The sequence below is a fragment of the Mirounga angustirostris genome, unplaced genomic scaffold (genome assembly GCF_029215605.1).
Source record: "Mirounga angustirostris isolate CCGP_5_RB_7025 unplaced genomic scaffold, mMirAng1.0.hap1 SCAF_13, whole genome shotgun sequence".
In the NCBI taxonomy this organism is placed as follows: domain Eukaryota; kingdom Metazoa; phylum Chordata; class Mammalia; order Carnivora; family Phocidae; genus Mirounga; species Mirounga angustirostris.
In genome coordinates this window covers 51,397,613-51,410,117 of record NW_026991721.1, presented here as the reverse complement: position 1 = coordinate 51,410,117, position 12,505 = coordinate 51,397,613, and the positions used below count along the sequence as shown (strand labels likewise).

The 12,505-nt window shown below is 39.3% G+C and overlaps 1 protein-coding gene across 6 annotated transcripts in view; it reads right to left on the bottom strand.

Moving 5' to 3' along the window:
- Positions 1-12,505, bottom strand: part of NARS2 (asparaginyl-tRNA synthetase 2, mitochondrial) — a 142,222-nt gene that overhangs the window by 20,993 nt on the left and 108,724 nt on the right. For 4 of the 6 annotated variants that reach the window (XM_064576852.1, XM_064576850.1, XM_064576851.1 and 1 more), the window contains exons 10-11: positions 10,589-10,655; positions 8,924-9,061 (exon numbers count right to left, since the gene is read on the bottom strand). In XM_064576852.1, coding sequence (XP_064432922.1) covers positions 8,924-9,061; positions 10,589-10,655 — 205 coding nt within the window. Of the gene's footprint in view, positions 1-2,205; positions 2,404-8,923; positions 9,062-10,588; positions 10,656-12,505 lie in introns of all 6 variants that reach the window. The other 2 variants (XR_010406959.1, XM_064576853.1) reach the window with 2 other exon arrangements.

The following is a 12,505-nucleotide window of genomic DNA, read 5'->3' as shown; positions in this document are numbered from 1 at the left end:
CATGAGATAGAGCCCCACCGGGGCTCAGGGCACAGAGTCTGCTTGGGATTCTACCCCCCTCCCTGCCCCCCACCTCCCCCCTGCTTGCGCTCTTTCTCTCTTCTCTGTTTCTTTCAAATAAATAAAACCTTTTTTTTTTTTAAAGATTTTATTTATTTATTTGAGAGAGAGAGAATGAGAGAGAACACATGAGACGGAATAGGGTCAGAGGGCAAAGCAGACTCCCTGCCGAGCAGGGAGCCCGATGCAGGACTCGATCCAGGGACTCCAGGATCATGAAGGCAGTCGCTTAACCAACTGGGCCACCCAGGCGCCCCAAATAAATAAAACCTTTAAAAAAATTTAAAAAGGCACAAAAGTAAGAAAGATATAATGCAACAAATGAAAAATTAGTAATTCATAAAACACATTTTAATCTTCAACTTAAAAAAATTTAAGTAAGCACTACATCCAACGTGGGGCTCGAACTCATGACCCCAAGATCAAGAGTTGCACATTCTGGGGTGCCTGGGTAGTGCAGCTGGTTAAGCAACCAACTCCGCATTTTGGCTCAGGTCATGATCTCATGGGTTGTGAGATCAAGCCCCGCCTCCAGCTCTGCAATGGGTGGAAGTCTGCTTGAGATTCTCACCCTCTGCCCCTCTCCTCAATTGTGGGCATGCCTAAGCGGGTGCATGCTCTCTCTCTCTCAAATAAATAAATAAATCTTAAAAAACAAAAACAAAACCAAAAACCAATTGCACATTCTACTGACTGAGCCAGGCAGGCGCCCCTCACATTTTTAATCTTTAAAAGTCACATTATATTATAAACTCTTTTCTTAAACTCTGCCTCACTTTACTATTAAGCCATGACCTGTTTTGATTTCAGAACTTTTGACTGAGATACCTTTTACAAATAATTGAGAATAAAGAATAATACAAGAATGTTCCCCAAATACTGTATGCCTCATCTTCATTATTATCATTAAAAGAGAGAACATCAGGTATGATTTGGAGTGAATTAGAGTGAGAGAACAGAAATTCACTAATGGCTTCTACTTTTACTAAATTTCCTACCACTTAATCAGCTGGTGAGAAGTAAACATACAGATTTTGTCAGACTGCCACTGCTCGTTGACCACATCTTAGTAATTATTCTGTGAATCTGGGGGAACTACAACAACCAAGCAGGTAATTCAGAATGTGGATTTGGTGACTCAGATGTGAGGACAGGTAATGAAACACACAGCTTTGCAGAGGTGTACAAGACAGCCTTGAGAGGAAATTCTCACAGGCCATACAATTAATAGAGTTGGACTCCAACCAGGACCCTGCTCCTATTCTCAGAGAAAGGAGAAGTTTCAAGGGAGTTTTTATGGCCATTGAAGGGATGGCATCTTTATTTCTTAGTATCTTGCTTTTAGACATGGCTAACATACACTAGAAGTTGAGAGAGACCTGATCGAAAATTTGTTCTTAACCTTAATCCAGAGTTTTAAATTTAGAATTACAGGCAATCAGGATTAGAAAAGAATAGACACCAAGTAGCTCTCTGGCCTTTGCTTGAAAATATTTAAAGACTGAGAACTACTACCCCCAAAATATAGCATTCCATCTATGTGTAGCTCTATTAAGAAGGGACAAGTATATCCAAAATCTATCATTTCCAAGGTTTTGAAGTTGAGGCCTCAACCTGCCTGCCCGCCAGTGGGGGGGTGACGACTTAAAGTAATACCTGATTGAGAACCACCGCTTTACAACAATGAGTTGGCTTTTTAAAACTTATCCTGCATGTCCATCCTGGCTTGAAGCTGATTAAAAAAAACCAACAAACCACTTTATGAGGTATTGCTGATCTAGCAGATGGAATGCTCTTTTTTTCTACCTGCCTTGTACTAAAAACACTTGTCCAAGAGTAATGTATGTAGGTCACATTTGCTCACAATTCCTTGGCCAATACAAGTCACTAAACTCACGTTGATGGGGCAGAGAAGTATAATATCCTGAGAGAGTAGTGGTAACTACTGATGGAGAGTAAAACAGTTTACCAGGTTGCCTCCCCTCTCTCCCCACCGACATGGGACTCCCACTTCCACTCTCCCAACCAAATCCTCATTGTTAATTAGAATTAAGGTCAGAATAGTTCTCTTTTCTTCCTCTGTACTCTGGGACAGGAGATTATCAAGAAAAGGAAAAGAACTTACCAAAATAGAAAAGAACTTACCAAAATATCCTATTTTAGTTGAATGAAAATTTTAGAAAACATCCAGATAAAGTTCCATATCACTCCTAATTTTGTGACATGCAGAAGGAATACATACAGCATCTGTATCCTTTCTTTGTCCAGAGGGTCTGAAAATTCACACTTTCAGGTGGGTGAATTTCATGTATGTTTTCTTGACAAAGAGTAAAGTAGTTTCTCCTTTTAAGAGAAATGTATCTTTTAAGTAAGGCATTCCTTCACAATGCCTCATAAATATTCCAAGACCAAAGGGTACTGTTTCTTTTTTTATCAAGGACAGATTTATCTCTTTGTGAAGAAAGGCCCACAAAGGCTTTGTTTTTTCTTCTTCTCCATATAATCTTCTTCTCTTTTTCTTTAGGTTTAGTTTCCTTTCAACCCTATCAGATTACACTTCCTGCTTTCCTTTTACAGTGATATCCTCCAATCTCTCTAGACATTCTGCACACTTTCTGAGAAGCTATAATACAACAAAGTATTCCTCAACTATAAATAAAGACATTTACATCTGGTATACATAGAGCTGCACTTCCTTCAATATGATATAAAAAATACCACATTCCCTCAAGATTACTAACACAGCCCCTTTAAATTTCCATACCTTTTAGTTACGGTTGAGATTTCCAAGAGGATTCTTCCGTGTTGTGTCTCCCTCTGGTAACTACTGAGCTAATTACTACAGAAACTACCACTCTTTCCAGGGCTCTAGTAGAGGTAAAGGGTACATACAGATATGATATAAACCATGACATAAGGGGGCACAAAATGTACAACATGGATGGAATCACTGAAATCTCTTAAGAACTAAAGAGAAAAACTTGGCTGTGTGTTTGCCAAGTGACGGGTGGTGTGGGGTTAGAGTGCAAACAGGCTGGAAACAGGCAAGTTGCCTAGAACATTAGCCGGGGATTACAATTTGCCCGCCTGGGCTGGCAGCTCTGCGCTTTATGGGAGTCTGAGGCTTCCTTCAAGAGCTGGGGCTGAGCAATCCTGCCCTTCATTAGGGAAAATGAGGATTCACAGGCTGCATAATAAAATGTCCTCTTAATTCACAAATTTGACCAAATTTAAGCACTTCTGTAGCTACAATCTCCTCTGCATTCTTATGCATCTTTGGAAGACGAAAGAAGTGGAAAGATTTTAGTTCTGCTGCCCTTTCGCTCTCCTACACAGATAACATTGAAGGTTACAAGTCACTGTACTGCACTCTTTGCTAACTTCCTTCATCTTAAACAAAACTTATTCCACTTTGGGCATATCTTCTACGCCATAATGCTGCTGGGCACATCTTCCTCCACTGTGTGTGTGTTTTTATTTTGTTTAAGTCACACAGCTGCAGCAGCATGCTGTCTAGAAATAGTTTGTGTTGGTATTCAAGCTGAACAAGCCCTGGTCTCTATTTATGACACTCCCTTTTGACTCTTTACTCTTTGATTCCAATCAATGGACTGAAAATAAAATGCAGACTTTGAATTAAACAACAAACAGGCTAGATAGGAACAAGGCTTTTAATACATAACCTTTTCTATGCTAACTTTGGGGCGGGGGGGAGTTTAATGTCCCTTCTGCTACCTCTCTTCCTACCTCAGTATTTTTTTTTTTAATCTTTTTTCTTTTTTTTTTAAAGATTTTATTTATTTATTTGAGAGAGAGAGAATGAGACAGAGAGCACGAGAGGGAAGAGGGCAGAGGGAGAAGCAGACCCCTGCTGAGCAGGGAGCCCGATGCGGGACTCGATCCAGGGATTCCAGGATCATGACCTGAGCCGAAGGCAGTCGCTTAACCAACTGAGCCACCCAGGCGCCCCCCTACCTCAGTATTTTTAAGTATTAATGAAAATCACAAACTGAACACCTCCCTATTCAGTTTCTCACAGGCTGCTGTCAACAACGGAGCAACATTACATATTATTATCAAGAGAAGAAGAATGTTCCACAAACCATAGGAAACATGTTTGTGGTTTCAGCCTCTGTGAGCTTTTGCTCTCACTGCTGACACAGTATTTTGCCCCTAAAATCAATGAGGCACAGGCAGGATTGAGAGCCTTCCAGACGGGACAGTGTGAAGATTCAAATGGGCTGCAGGTAGCAATGTCTAAAAATGGACTTTGGCTAGTAAATGGTTAGTCTGAGAGCATTTTAGATGGGCTGAAATGCGTACTTTCAACTTTGACATAAATTCCCAGGATAGTCATTTGTCCTAGGTATGGGAAAAATTAGCCATTCCCTTCATTACTATTCTCTGTTGGTTTGATGCAGGTTGGTTAACTAGCACCAGCCAGGGAAATTCATTAGATATCCCTTGGTTGAGTACTATTTCTTCCAAGTTGACTTGACAATGTGTACTTACTGCATGCCCACTAATGCTTAAATTTTTATAATTTGCTATATAATATTGATACAATTTAAAAAAATAGAACGTTATCTGGTGATCTGGGTATCTCATCAGGGTCTGTTGGGCAGTCACTTTTCCCTATCACAATGGTTGGAATGAATGGATATTCTCTGCAAAGCCTAGCTAAAAACTTGGCATCTGACTTTGAGGGACTTACTTAGGAACCTAGACCCAGGGGCATACAGTATTTTGCATGTTTGCTTATATTAATTTTCTTTATGCCCATGATCTGCCCCCTTAAAATTATCAAATATGTTTGCTAATTTACAAGTTATTCTTATATGTCCAAATGGGGAAAAACTTAGGCTACTTGAAATTAGAGAATCTTAAAGCTGTTTGGTACTCTTGAGGTCATCTAACCCAACTCTCTGATTTTACAGAGGGAGAAACAGAGGCTCAGTGATTGGAGAGACTTGATGGCTAACTAGTAAGAAAGATGGATTTCAAACCTGGCACTATTAACTCCTTAGACTAGAGTATACTTTTCATTACAAAATAGTACGTACCTTCATTTTTTTTTTTTTTTGGAGGGTATCAGGGGGTGCAGAAAGAAAGGAAAAGGAGCAGTAGCTATAAAAATATACCAATTTACTATTTATGACCTCCAGCCAAATGTTACAAGTGTAGGTTAAACATTTCTCTACCCTTCCCTTTTGATGCCCTAGGGAAGGCATCTATGAAATATATGTCTTAATTTTTCAGATTGCATTGCACCCACTGTAGAAACTCTTGTAACCCTACCCACAACCTGTTATTACAGTCCTTCTGAACAAAACCGAGAACTTAGTTATTTGGCCCAAAGCCTGTTCATTCACCACTGAAAGAAAGTAGGGGTAGAAGCAGGCACTCTATACAAGTGGGTTGAAAAGCAATCTAGGTTGTTAATGAATCAATGTTATAATCTACGTCTAATATATATAGTTTAAATAAATTATATATATATTTAAAGATTTTATTTATTTGAGCGAGAGAGAGAGAGAGCACAAGCAGGGGGAGCAGCAGGCAGAGAACAAGGGAGAAGCAGGCTCCCTGCTGAGCAGGGAGTCCGACGTGGGGCTCGATCCCAGGACCCTGGGATCATGACCTGAGCTGAAGGCAGATGCTTAAGCAACTGAGCCACCCAGGCACCCCAATAAATTGTATTTTAATAATTTAGCTATGAGAAGCTATATATTGTAGTACTGTATAAATTATATAAGTACACTAAAGTATCATTATAATGCTTTCAGTTTTCAAGCTGTGAGACCATATTACTAGAAAGTCTGTCATGATGAAGGCCTCCTGGTACTTCTAAAGGTAAAAAATGTTTGTGACTGCAGTCTACAAGGGAACTGCCTTTTAAAGAATCTTGCGTAATAGCATGTTTGATGTTGCAAAACACACACATATTTTAACATTATCGTGCTTTATCACAATAAAGATTTTATCAAAATTTAGAAAGAGGGCTTTAAGTTTATTGACTACCTATCATTCCAAACACTGTGCTATATATTTTTCATATATTGTCTAATTTAATCCTCACAACTGTGGAATAAGATTATCATCTTTATTTTTATGGATTGGGATACTAAGACTCAAAGAAATTAGGTGGTTTATTTAAGATCACATGGTCTATAACACACAGACCTGGGACTTGAACCCAAGAGTGTCTGATTCTAAAGCCACAGGACTTTCCTTTATACTATGTTACCACCACTCAAAAAATTTAGAGTAAAAGCTGTTCTTTAGCTTCCCAGAAATTTCTTAGCAAATCAAGTCATTCACTCACTACTTGTCCTCTGTGTGTCTACAGCTGTGTTGGGTTCGATTCATCCATCTGTTCAATCCCCTATCACCAAATAGATATTAGGTGCCTGCTGTGTTCCAGGCATTATGCTAGGCACTATGGATACCATGATGAGTGAAAAGGAAGTCCTCAAGTTCTGTGGCAAAGAGGAGAGTCATTAATTAAACAGTCATAAAAATAAATGTAAAATTACAACTGTGTTAAGGATTATGATGAATTACAAGTTAGTAGCTCTGGGTCTGAAATTTAACATGGTAGCATTTTACTATCTAACAGGGGTCTCTGACTAGAGGGTCACAGAAGGTTTCTCCAGGGAAATGATGAGTGAGTAGAGATTTGGAGAAACAGTAAAATTACTTAGGTGAAGAAGATTGTTCTAGACTGAAGGAACACAATGTCTAAAGATACTGTGGTGAGAGAAAGCAGTGCATGTCTGAAGACATGGAAGGGCGATATGAGTGGAGCAGAGACAGCAAAGGAGAGCAGTGCAGTACATCAGGCAAGAGAGACAGGCAGCCAGATGACACTGGGGCCTAGAGGCCAGAGAAGAGATTCTGACTTGAATACTGAAAGCATGGGAAGCCACTGAATGGTTTTGAGAGGCGAGATAACATGACCAGATCTACATTTTCAAAAAGCTTACAATGAAGTGGGGAGAACTGACTCAGAGGAGGCAAGAGCAGACACAGGACGACCAGTCAGGAAGCTACCAAAATAATCCAGGCAAGAGATGATGGTATCTTTTTTTTTAAGATTTTATTTATTTATTTGACAGACAGAGAGATAGCGAGAGAGAGACACAAGCAGGGGGAGTGGGAAAGGGAGAAGCAGGCTTCCCACAGAGCAGGGAGCCTGATGCGGGGCTTGATCCCAGGACCCTGGGATCATGACCTGAGCCGAAGGCAGACGCTTAATGACTGAGCCACCCAGGTGCCCCAAGAGATGATGGTATCTTAATCTAAAAAGGTAAAAGCGGAAATGAAGAGAAGGAGATGGGTTTGAGATGTAAAAGCATAAAAATGACAACTTACTAACAGCTTGGATACAGGGAGTGATGAAGATTTCAAAGATGAGTCTAATATATGGCTTGCATAATTAGATGGACAGGGAACACTGAAAGAAGATCAAATTTGGTGGAAGGAGGAGAAAAGAGTAGAAATCATGGGTGGGTTCAATTTTAGATTATGCTGAGATGCCTTTGAGATATATAAACTGCAATAAGAGCTCTGAGCAGAAGTAAGGATTAGAGATGTGACTGTCTTGAGTTGTCTGAAAATAAATAGTAAGCTGTGAATACACATGAAATCACCCGAGAGAGAAAAGACCTACGACGGAGTCTTGAGGAATCCCAACACCTACTGGATTAGTAGAAGAGGATGAACCTATATAGGACTGAGAAAGAATAACCCCTGAGAACAGAGGAGAACACGATGTCACAGGAGCCAGGGGAGGAGAGAGTTTTCAGAATAAGAAACTCATTCATAGTGCTGAGTGATGCTGAGAGGTGAAGTAAAAATAAGTCTGCTGGATTTAATAACACGACAATTATTACTGACCCTAGAAAGAGGTGCTTCAGTGGTATGATGACGGGGTGGAAGTCACATTAGAGGGAATGAGGAATGAGCAGCAGAAGCCATGGTGGCTATAAAAAACTCATACCCATCCTGAAGAAGTTAAGAGTTTCATTTGAGAAAGCAAAACCTACAGAGTATAAAAAATAGACACAATGCTACCAGTTTTACTAATTCTTTAAATTCTATAGAAATCCAGAAAAGGAAGATTCAAGGTAACTGGGTGCCACTTCACCTTCACCCCAGAGGTAGTATTTATATTTTATATTTTTATTTTTATATTTTATCCCCTCTTGTCCTTATCACATTGCAATCAAAATTAAGGGTGAAAAAAGGACAGAGCATGACAGGCAAAAGAGAGCAGAGAGAGACAGAGACAGAGACAAGAGAGTCAGAAGAGAAGTGACAGGAGAATCTGCCTAGACCTCTCAGATCCCTCCATCCCCTCTCCTCCCCATTTCTGTGTGACAACCAAACCAAAGTACTCTGAGCTTCCTGCTCTGCGAGCTAGCTCTTCCTCTGCTTGATCATGCCACTGCTTTCCTTTCTTGCCCAGCAGCGCCCCTCCCCGCACCCCGCCTCCCCCCGCCCGTCTCCTTACCAGTATTTCAGCTGACAGTAGACCTGGCAATGCTAAACAGTGTTCTGGGACACTTCCTCCCAGTTATTTAAAAAAACAGAAGAAAACAAACACATTTACATTTGCATCTGCTAAACGAAGGAGGACACCATGCGATAGAAATAACAAGTACGCTTATAGAACATTGGGATCTTCTTTAGGAACACTTTTTCAGAGGTGCCTTTGAGAAATTTTATCATTTTAAGAGATGTAAAGTGTGCTGGATATAATTTTTTAAAAATATGCCAAAGGATAAATGAAATTAAATCAAGGGAAAAACCCAGACTCTGTGAGATGACCAGCCCCGATTTATTTAGTGCTTTTTCTTACTGTGTGCTGAGGGCCATCTTCATTATCTCTCATGTAGAAAGGCTTGAGTGCTAATGGATAATTAATGACAAAGACTGGTATGTTGCCACAGTGCTTCACCAGGTACTTTTCATGTTCGGTATGTAGATCAACACCCCACTGTAATGAGAAAAAAGAAATTATCAAAGGAGAAGACAGACCTGAAATACACAATGCAGTACCCAAAAATAACCTGTATCCATTCCAAGGGCTTCCTCTGAGGTACAGTGATGTGTGGAGCTGTCTGCTGAGGCTACACAGATAACTAAGCCAGGGAGGTGTGTTACAAGAACATCTGAAGGCCTGGAAAATGAAAGCTGAAACAAGCAGATTAACACTATGCTTTCTCCCCGATCTTGGGGAGCAGCATTTAGCAGATGAATAGCATCTGCAGGAAAACAAAGTACCCTTACAACAGTGTGTGAAAACTGACTTCAAAATCATAGTTTTTATTAACATTGCCTAGAGCTTCTTCTATGGTTATTGTTCCTAGGTTGCAGGAAATTAAATGATGAAAGATAATATTCCTAATATTGAATCTATCTCTGACTAGATGTCTTCTCTCAGTGAAATTTTTTTTTAATAAAAGAGTCAATTCATATATCAGATGCTCTGATGAATACTTAATAACACTGTTCATCTATTTATGCAACAAATACTAATGTGCCTATTCAATCTCGGTACCATGCTAGGTACTGAACACAGTGGTAAGAAAAACAGAATTCCTGACTTCATGAAGCTTCCAGGGTAGGAGACAAATATTAAATAAAAGATAACATAAACAAAATAACTAATTATAAATATAACAAGCACAACTATTATACCTCATAGGAGGATCTGACTTAACTGGGGATAGGACTGGTATATGGTTTGAAGACAAAGTTATTACAGTACATTCCTAACATTATATTATTCCTACTTGTCTGCCAATATCTTAATTATAGGAAAGAAACCCTGGCATAGGAATGAGGAGACTTGCCTCTAATATTATGCACATGCCCACTGATAAATCATGTGGCCTCTCTCGACATATTACCATTCTTTTCAAGGATTTTCATCTTCCTAAACTTGGGAAACTTCTTTATAATCCTTTAGCCACTACTATTAAAAATGATATGATTCAACTTCAAAGTTGTTATTTATTCTAAATATTTTAACAAGGCTAAGCAAACATCAAAAAAAGCCAATCTAAAGATGGGCAAGTACTAAACAGTGCTAATAAGAGAACTAAAATTATTTATTTACTTATTTTACTTATTTTTAAAGATTTTATTTATTCTAGAGAGAGAGCGAGAGCATGGGAGGAGGAGCAGAGGGAGAGGGACAAGCAGACTCTGCACTGAGCACAGAGCCCAATGCCAGGCTTGATCTCAGGACGCTGAGATCATGACCTGAGCCAAAACCAAGAGTCAGAGGCTTAACCAACTGAGTCAGCCAGGTGCCCAGAGAAATAAGATCATTTTAAAGGATTCTTTTTTTTTTAAAGTAAGCTCTACACCCAACTTGGGGCCTGAACTCACAACCCTGAGATCAAGAGTTCCATGGTCTACTGAATGAGCCAGCTAGGTGCCCCAGGATTCTTAATGCAATGTGATAAGGACAAGAGGGGTTAAAATATAAAAATAAAAATATAAATATAAATACTACCTCTGGGGTGAAGGTGAAGTTCTGAGATGCCTGCTTTAAGATCTCTATTGCTTCCGTATAAGAAATGCTGGAAAGGAACAGGGTAAAAGCAGAGAACGGTCAATACAATGGTATATTGCTAATTAGTCCATCTGAAAAACTACAAAAGGCCTATTCCCATACAATCTTTGAGATCACAAATGAATACTAATGACTGAGTAGTCAGGAATGATTATAAATAAATCATCACTGAGCAATCAGGAATTAAGGCTGATCTAATCATATGAGCGTCTGATCAGTATGAAGAGAAGTGGCCATTCAGTAATCCCATTCCTGATCTACTTGCAGTGTATACAGAAGAACCAGTCAAGTAAAGATTTTCTCTGAATTCATGTTATGCCAATGCCCTAATAAAAGGTGTGAAATACTTAGGCTGAAAGAGCAAAAGTCTTTCCATAAAGTCATCATTCCTTCATTCAATACATATTTATTGTGCACCTATTATGTGGTAGGCATTATTCTAGGCACTGGAGAGACAGTAAATAAAAACAAAGCCTATATGGAGGTGATATTTGTGTGTGTAAGTGATGGGAGTAAGTGGGGGGTGGGGAGAAAAACAAGTAAACAGAAAGAATATAATGCGGGAAACCATTGGTGCTATAAGAAAAATAAAGCAAGGTAAGAAGACAGAGGGTGTTTAGGGGTGCTATTTTAGATAAGATGGTCAAGAAAGGACTCACTTAGCTGGGGACATCTGAAGTGAGGAAATGAACCATATAAATATCTGAGGGTTAAGTATTCTAGGCAAAAGGAACAGTAAGTACAAAGGCCTGAAGTGAAGGAACAGTTTGGCTCATTCCAGGAACAAAAAAGTCAATGTGCCTCTAGCATACTGAGCAAGGGGAAGAATGCCAGCAAATTAGATAAGAAAGATAGTCAGGGGTCAGATCTTATGGATTTTTCAGGCCACGGTCAGGGCTTATAACATATGCTAAGCAGGGTAAGACTGTTTAGGAAAAATGTCATTGGTTACCTTAGTAAGAAACTTTCATGTCTAAAGCAAGCCAAGCCAAGCCAAGCCAAGCATTGTTTTAATTAAACTGAATAGGTAATACATGAACATAGTAAAAAAAAAAAAAAAAAAAAAATCAAGACGTATAAGAGTGTACATCTCCCTTCCACCCTGTCCCATAGCCACGTAGCTCCTCTCCTCACATACAGTTACTGTCATTGGATTTTTGTGTATCCTTCCAGAGGGTTTTTTACATCTATAAACAAATATTAATATACAATCTCCTTTGTTTAATAGATGGCAGCCAGAGTATACATGCCATATACACTCTTCCATCTTTTTTGACTCAATAATATACCTTGCAGATCTTTCCATATCAGTATATAAAGAAAGGGCTTCTTCATTTTTTGAACTATTATATAACATTCCATTTTGTGGCTGTATCCTAATTAGTTTACCCACTCATCTACTGATGGATATTTTAGCTGTTTCTAATATTTTGCTATCATAAATCATGACTACATACATCTATCACAAATGATTCTTATATATTAATTTTGCATATGGAAAAAATGGATTTAATGGATCACAGTGTATTCACATTTACAGATATTTTGATAGTGCCAAAGATACTGCTTCCCTTTTATAGTGTTACACCAATTTATGCCCACTGGTAGTATACGAAAATGTCAGTTTCCCTATGCACTTTGCAACAGTACTTTGAACATTTTTTTTTTCCTTAGGATTTTATTTATTAGAGAGAGAGAGAACATGAGTAGGGGGAGGGGCAGAGAGAGAGAGGGAGAAGCAGACTCCCTGCTGAGCAGGGAGCCCAACGCAGGGCTCCATCCCAGGACCCTGGGAAGGCAGATGCTTAACCGACTGAGTCACCCAGGTGCCCCTGCAACAGTACTTTGCATGATTAA